Here is an 8,538-nt window from a genome sequence, read left to right as displayed (position 1 = left end):
GCTTTTCTCCCCGCTTTCCGTTGTAGCTTCGCGTATACCGCGGCTGTCGGAATGATCCACCATTTTTACTTCCGTCCATAGAAACGCGAAAAAATACGCGTATATGGAGATATTATCCATTATTAACGCAAACAATGTTCGTTCAAACAAATTGCGCAATTATATATCGCATTAATATAAATATCGAAGAATTTTACAAATTGAAAAAAAAAAAAAACACGGATATCCGACGTTGGAGATATTATCCATTATTAACGCAAACAATGTTCGTTCAAACAAATTGCGCAATTATATATCGCATTAATATAAAAATCGAATAATTTTACAAATTGAAAAAAAAAAAAAAAAACACGGATATCCGACGTTTTCCGACATTTTAATAATCCGCTTTTGATCGTTAAAACCGCGAAGCGATAAGCGGTCCTTCCAAGATAAATCACATCGATCCAAAGTCCATTGTATAACTTATCAAAGGCGACCGTGAATGTTGCAATTCAATCTCGCGTTTATCCATTCGACATGCCAATTCCGACAGCGTTTCGCATGCATTATTAAACCGTTATTCCGCGAAACTTCTCAGGGTTGATTACCGCGTTATTATTATCCCGCGAGACCCCAAGTAATCCGTCGCCCACGCAGAGTATCGCATAGTAATACGTTATTAAGAGAGAATCGATTCTGAGTTTTATCGATACTCAATGCGCCATAAAATTTCCTCCTGTCCCTCTGGGGAAGACCTCCCCCCTCCCCACTATTATCTCGGCATATCTGATTTTCTTGATGCGTTGTCCTTTCCTATTTTCTTCGACTCTGTAACTCACGAGTAGGTAGTAGGGTCAGTCACCTCCGCATTACAAATATTCGAATTCGCACGCGTAATTAAATCAGAATCCACGCTCTTATAATCCCGCATAATTCCTTCATTCGCCGACGACTTGCGCGAGATCGTTAGGGCGGCGGGCCTTTCCTTCCTACGAAGCCTCGGCTCCTTCCTCTTCCTCGACTTCGAAGTCGGCGAATGCGGCTGGTATTTTGCATAAAATGCATATTCATCACGCGCGAAAAGAAGCGCTTCCCAAGACCGTCGCGTCAGAGAATTTCATTGTTCGGGCATCGATATTAATATTAAGGAGGAAGAAAATGAAAAATATTAAAAAGAAGGGACGCTACAAAAGTTTCGACGTCCGTTCATTTTTTTTTTCCTCTCGACAAAGACTCAGCGCAAGATGATGCCTTGTCATCTTCAAGACTAAACCTCTTGGACGCGGGATCGTTATTATCCAGCGAGGAAAGCGAGAAAACAGGTCGTACGGGAATAGGTGTCGAGACAGAGAGCCACGACGCTACTCCGGACGGGTCTTTACAAATTTCAGTACTTTCGCGTGGCAAGCTCGCTAGAAAATACATATTCATCCCGGCCGCTCCGTAGAGGGTGTATCCGTAATGGAAACGAAAGGGACAAGAGGGATCCGTCGGATCTGCGTACATTTCGCCGGACGTCCGCGTGAATGGCGAGCAATATTGATCAGTCGAGGCAAAGAGGTTATCCGGGCACAGGCAGCTGTTTTCCGAAAGACCCCAATTCAATTTCTATACTTCCAACGAGAGACGCGTATTACAATTTATGGGTCAACGGATACGCGTAACAAAGCGTATGACACATTCGACATTCGCACAGACGCCCGCCGCGCGTTCTTGCGCGTTTCATATTTCACTCGAAAGATACGGGATCGAGATGACGGGGTATTTACAAAGGTTTTCACACACGTGCCGTGTGTGTAACGTTTGATGTTGAAAATATTTGTTACATCGCGACAAATAGAGAGGAGAGGCCGCGCGAAATCCCGTAGATTGACCGGACATCGACGAATAGAAAAAAAAGGATGGAAAAAAAACACTCGCCGAGAAGAGAAAGGGGGTGTTAACTCTGCTAAAGTCGGGGTGAATGGCCCGAGATCGGGGCCGCGGAGGCCGAGGGAGAATATCGTGATCGCGCGATGCGCGCCGGGGAATGAAACTTTTACCCCATTCCCTCTCACAAAGAAACGAGAGAGAAAGAGAGATATAGGAATAATATTTATCCTGCCTTGCACTGGAGATCATATTTTTCGCAGCGTAATTTCAACGACGCCCGAGACAACAGATGATTCGACGGGAGATTTAACTAAAGTCGCGACAAATTTAATATTCGAACGAAAGCATCTTCGCTCTCTCTCTCTCTCTGACGTCACATAATACTGTCTCCATTCGGACATTATTATAATCGAATGTGCAATAACTAATCGTGCCAATTTTCTCACTCGCGAGAAATCTCGATATTCGCTTCTCATGAAAGATAGAATAAATAAAAAAAATTTCCTCGATAAAATGTAAAAAAACTGATTGTAAAAATATTTTCTCCATCATTTAAATAAGCGTAACCGAGGGTAATAAATGATTAAAATGACCGGTTATGTTTCTTATCGAGAAGTGCCGTGACTTCTTAAATGTAAAAGTTCCTTAATTGGCTGCAGAGGTCGAAAATCGTAACGGGAGATCCGTCCGCTCGTCACGAGGGGGGTGAATATCGAGCGAATATATGTGCGTTTTTACGTGCGTTTAAGCGAGGCTGAAAAAGGCGATCGCGTGTCACGCGTGTAATGTATAAACTCGCTTGGTCATCGAGTCAAGGTAGAATTGAATATTCGTCGTCTACGAGGTTACTGGAAGGTTGTAAGGGGAGACTCTGATGGCGTGACTTTTTCAAATTCGTCCTCGGTCACGCTGCGATCGCTACCTAGTAATTGAAAATTTACTTGCAACAGCAATTGTCCGCTCGTTTCGAGCTCCGTCGATCCAAGATTACTCGAGAATAGAGAGGGAACAAGTATTCAGATATATATGTATTTTTCCTCTTAATCTAATAGCGAAAGATTTATGTTCCGAGCAATCTGTAAGCTGTATCCTGATGAGGTAATTCAAAAAGAGAATTAAAGGATTTTTTAAATTGAAATAAATTATTTATATAAAATTAAAATAAAGGATTTATACTTTTCCTTACCCTCACAAATTAAAATTAAGATATATATATATATATATATGAAAAACTTGAGACGGCGATTAGAAAGTGCGCGACGAAATAAAATTCATCTTTTGAGCAAAGTAAAATTTTTGTCTCCTGTACTTTCAAAATTTTCATGCATCGAAGAAATGGTGAAGACGTGAAGAAAAATTCTTCTAAGTGTTTTTCTTATCGTTAGCGAAATCTAATTAAGAATTATTAAACCGCGTAATAATTATGGAGCCGTGAACCGGTTAACTAATTGAATAAAATTGAAACAAAATAAAACAAAGCGCTTTTGATGTAAATTACAATTCCTCGGGCAAAAATTAGATCGATTCTCTTTGAGCCGCTCGAGGGACCAGAAATTGTCGAGATTGTGTAAAGTTTGGGAACTTTGGGAATCGATGATCGAGCTCTATGTGTAACATCATGGCGCCTAAGGAAATTGCGGGAGACACGATAATTAACGGGGTCGGGATATAAAACGAACGCTTTCAAATAGCTATAAATAAAAACTAGGTTCAGTCATGTCACTCGCAGTGTACTAAAGATAAACATTCTCTCTTTTCTCGTTGAAAGTGATTTAATCGACGCAAACAGAATTTTCCACGCCGGCTTGAACTTACCGTACCTCCTTTGCGAGGATATCAAACGTTAGAAGTTAAGAAGCTCCTTAGAAGCGAAGGAAATTGACGCATTCGGCTTCGAATCGCAAATTACTCTCGAGATCTCCGGCCGCCTGAAACGGAGCCTAAGCGACTGCGTATTTATCGCACGAATTAACGCACGATGCACTTTGCATGCGCATACACGATCCACTTGCGCCGTAAAGCGGATTATTTATATCCGCCGTATCCTTCCGAGAGAAAAATTTGTCGCTTGGAGCAACAAGCTGTCGTTTCTCGCGCTTCTTTTATCTCGCTCGCTGTTTTTCCCCCGCGTTCTCAATGATTGTAGATGCGTTAATTTACATTAATAATCGTCATAGCGATTCTTATCAAGCGATCGTTCGTATATCTGAAAAATCCGAAAGAGAAAGATATAAAAGTTCTTGTAAAATTCACCCGAGAGCGTAAACCGCTACGACGTAATTCGTCACCGCGAGGTTTAACGTGTCTTCATCTTGGAAATCCGCGAACAGACACCGTAAAGGAGGTTTATCTCAATTTCCATCTCGCGAGGCGTTCATCATCCTTCGTCGACGTCAAGCCGAATTATTAATTATCCGCGTAATTATTCACAACTCTTTCGGAGGAGGCAAAAGGCGTCGAGATAAATCGTTGACACATTTCCGTTGTCGCGTCGCTTTTATCGCACATGTAACTTTTCGTTCAATCTCTTTCGGTAAAAGTTATTTATACATATATGTGTGTTTGTAAAACGTTATATGCGCGCGCGTTTACAAGCTCTCTATTGGGATTTGGAAAATAATCGATTATAAAGATTTCTACGGTGAAGCCTCTCGGCGAGAGCCGTTACATTTACCGTTGACGAGTTTATTCGCGGTTGGTCGGATTCCACCCTACTTCTCTTCGTGTTCCCAGAGGAACGCTTGCGCCGATATCCAGTGTCAGAGAACGATGGGGAAGAACGGTTCGCGTTCTTCCGCGAAAGGGAAGAAATAAAGTTGAAGAGACGGCGGAAAAATAAAAGATCGCGCTTTCGTTCGGTTTGCTTTCGATTTTTCTTATTCGCAAAAGAGCGAATTGGCGTAATTATTCCGCTCCCCCCCCCCTACCCTTTCCCTTCCCCAATTCTCTCCTCGCCTTTTCTCTCCCCATATCTATGATAGTGTGGATCGTGCATACGCGAGGCGCAATAAATAAAACGATAGATCTTTTTTGATCGCCGCGAGAGATCCCTCGCGTTACGTAATATCCTTAACGACATAAGCGATATAACAACTTCCAATGTGGATTATAAAAATATTCAATCTTTGTCGTACGAACTAGTTAACCTATTGATATGTAAACTATCGATATGTAAAATTGATATGTAAAGTCACGGACCAATGTGATCCGTATGCCGCGTGGATCCACGAAGGGATTGTAGTTTGTCTCGCGGATCCGCGTTTCTATTTTATTTTGGCCGGCGTTATTGTAACTTCGTGTGTATATGTATGTATGTATGTGTGTTTGCGTGTATGTTTGTGTACATTTATGTGTGCGCGTCCTTTATATACGCGTACGCTTACACTGATAATGCAATAACAAGACGCTGATTTCGCGTGCATCCGTCAATGTCGATGCTCTCTCTCATCGTGGAACGTCAGCCCGTTGACAACTTTTTCTCGAAAACAAAGGACTAGATTAACTATTTTAATAAATAAACTACTTATCCTTGATCGGTGTGTCCCCGAAGAGATCAGGTCAAGTATCGCTGATGTTGTAATCCCGAAGAGTCTTCATCGACGTCAGCTCGGATCTTGTATTCGGCTCGCAGTGGTCAATTCCGCCGCTGATTGGTAACGATGTCTCTTCTTCTTCGGTGACAGGAGGATATTTGATCCTAGTTAAAGGATCGTGCTCGCCGCTGGATACGCGCACGATCCGCGTCGATAACGAACGAGTCGTTCTCTCCACGATGGTTATTCCTCCGGCCAGCCGAGATCCTCGCCGACCAGCTCGTAGAAGCGTTGATTATGCTCATTGAAGAACTTCCTCAGCTTCGTCACAACCATCGGACTGACACGCGGGTGACGGCGCCCTTTGCTCTCCTTCAGACACTTCTCCGAGGTCTCGTTCCTCAGGCAATAAAAGCCCTTGGTGTGATTAAAGTAGAAGTTGTGCCGGCCGATGCGCGATTCGAGCCCGAGGAAATTCTCGATTCGGCGCAGCTGCGGCACCGGGTCCTCGATCAATTGATCACCGTTCACTATGAGGATCTGCTCCCTGGGGAACACCTCCAGCCAGCGGTGCATATAGGTGTGGTAGAGAGAGATGGCGACCGGTCTGTAGGATTCGTTAATGGTACCGTCGGGTCGCATAACGAGCTCCTCGAAAGTGCGCGCCGTTGGCTGCTGCTGTTGCGGCGTGCCGTTGTTGATTAACGTAGACGCGGTCGCGGCGTGCGTGCGTAATTGCGTGTAATCCGATATCGCCCGGGTGACCGGTTCCCGCACGATCAACAGCAGCTTCACGCTGCCGTTCATCGCGCGAATCCTTTCGGGCACCTCCGGGGTGACGAAGTAACTCGGGCTCTTCTCGATAGTGATCTGCCCCTTGAAGGAATAGGGCATCTTGCGCCGGTACCATTCAAGACCCTTCCCATAATTGTCGTCACGGTCGAAGAAGTGAACCTCACCGGCCGCCTTCTGTATCTGCGGATGCAGGAAGAGCATCTCCAGCAATGCCCTTGTCCCGCATTTGCGTACGCCGATTATGATGGCCTGGGGGAGGTGGCGATTCGTCCGCGGAAAATGTACCTTGGAGGTGGAGAAAAGAAGCGGTGGCGTCGCGCGTACCTGCCATAAATCATCGTAGCAGTGGCAGAACCATATACGTGAAGCTCTTCGGAGACATTAACGCGATATGGAATTCTAGTCAGAGAGAGACACGTACCTGGGAGACCAGCTCGACCGTGCGCCCTTCGACGGCGGAGACAGCGTGGATGCTATAAACGGCGCTGTCGTAAAGTATGTGGAAGGTGAGGAAGAGGGATAGCAAGGCGACCGACAGGAAAGCAACAGCCATCTTCGATCTGGATACGCCGACTACCAGGATGCAATCCGAAGCGTCACCCTCGGCCGGCCTCATGGCGGAGCGGGACATCCACCTGCAACAAGCATCAAGAAACGCCATTGTCTCGCCAGATATATTCAAAGTATAATCGACTCGTACCCCGTTCTCCCCTTTCTCCCCTCTTCTCCATGCGCGATTCGAAGAGATATTCTCTCGATCCTCAAAGGGCAATCGTGTTATTCCCTCGTTGTTTTTCCCTCTTTCTTAGCACGCAACAGTGCCGTTAGTTACGGACAGTGTCTCTAATTTATTCTTTCCTCGTCGAGGCGCGGCAGGAATGATTAAACCCCGTGATCGTCGATTATTACAGTGTACCGTGCACAGCGCGGATGTGCACCTACTCTAATCCAACTTGCAGGCCATTACAACTTTAAGTTCAAGCCTGATTTATCGGAATTCCTCTCTCTCGATAAATGTGTACGATGTTGGAAAATTCGTGTTTTCTTGTTAAAAAATAGGCCGGTTAAAATTTTTATGTTAAATATTTAGTACATTCATGTATTTATTTATGACTGTTGTATTAATTGAACTCAAATGTTAAATTATTAAAACAACTGAAAAAAGTATAAAAATAATACAATGTGCACATATTTTTAATTTTACACAATAGACACGTTCTGTATTATTAGTAACAGAATTTATCTGTTAAAAAATTTACAGAAAAAAATATTAATTTTATTCTACGATAGGAGTGAGAGTGACAACAGATAACATTTTTCCAAGTTAATTTTATCATTAAAAATATGTTGATTTTACACAAAATTTATTTCAAATTACTATGAAATTTGCATTCATTTCGCGTTGAAATATTAATATAATATTAGTGTCACCATTTAACATATCCATATTATGTTAAATTAATACAAACATTCGTGAGGACCGTTAGGGACATGCAATATATGTTAAATTTAAGCCAAATTTTCAAACAGTATAAGATTAATTAATTATTTTGCCGCACATCAGGATTTGTTTTTCGCGCAAGGGTTCCGACTGAAGGAGCCGAAACAATTTAGGATCCACCGCAGTGGCTCGTGACTGATAATTACGCGCAGCTGATTGGCATTTACACGAAACGCTACGGTTACTGGTGCAAATTTATCGCGTGACGGACGAACAAAGCGGTTGTCAATGCCGCGCTCGCTAATTTCGTTCACCATTGAATGCGGGTTCAAAAGTATCGATCGGTGTCGGTGGATTTTCCGACGTGGTTTACCGCAAGCCGTACGTTTAAGATTTTCGTGGCTCTCTCTCTCTCTTTCTCCGCGAAGGATAAATCATCAGCCCGCATGCTGTCGCGTAAGCGAAAAATAATGGACCTTCATCAAGGCTCGATTAAACTCTTCAACTATATCACATAGACGATACATTTTAAATTTTAGATATATATTTACACGTATCCTCTCTTTTCGATGTGTTTACTATCGATAATTATTATCGCGCTCGAGATATATATCTAGATGGATAATAAAAGGAGCGAGAATAGGCGTTTTCTCGCACATTCAACTTGCTTCAAATTGCATTTGTCATCTTAACTGAAACGTTTACAGCATTAGCGCAACAGGCATGTAAATTACATGTTCCCGAGCGAATAAAGATCTCGTGGTAAAAGTTATACGCGGAGGATGAAGCACGAAGGAACGAATTGGAATTCACAAGTGACGAAACTAGTCGTAGTCGCGAGCTCTTAAACTCCGAATAGCTAACGAACTTGCGAAACGAGAGGACGTGGAAGGACGAAGAAGGGGGCGGAAGAGC

The 8,538-nt window shown here is 43.4% G+C and overlaps 1 protein-coding gene across 3 annotated transcripts in view; it reads right to left on the bottom strand.

Moving 5' to 3' along the window:
• Positions 1-287: 287 nt before the first annotated feature.
• Positions 288-8,538, bottom strand: part of LOC115236780 (heparan sulfate glucosamine 3-O-sulfotransferase 5) — a 41,166-nt gene continuing 32,915 nt past the window's right edge. For all 3 annotated transcript variants that reach the window (XM_029809464.1, XM_029809466.1, XM_029809465.1), the window contains 2 exons: positions 6,604-6,817; positions 288-6,506 (listed from right to left, as the gene is read on the bottom strand). In XM_029809464.1, coding sequence (XP_029665324.1) covers positions 5,631-6,506; positions 6,604-6,817 — 1,090 coding nt within the window. In that variant the 3' untranslated portion in view covers positions 288-5,630. The remainder of the gene's footprint in view (positions 6,507-6,603; positions 6,818-8,538) is intronic.

The sequence above is a fragment of the Formica exsecta genome, unplaced genomic scaffold, assembly GCF_003651465.1.
Source record: "Formica exsecta isolate Colony F162 unplaced genomic scaffold, ASM365146v1 scaffold26, whole genome shotgun sequence".
Classification (NCBI taxonomy): Eukaryota; Metazoa; Arthropoda; class Insecta; order Hymenoptera; family Formicidae; genus Formica; species Formica exsecta.
Note: the sequence above shows the minus strand (reverse complement) of the source record. Positions and strands in the feature narration are given on the sequence as shown.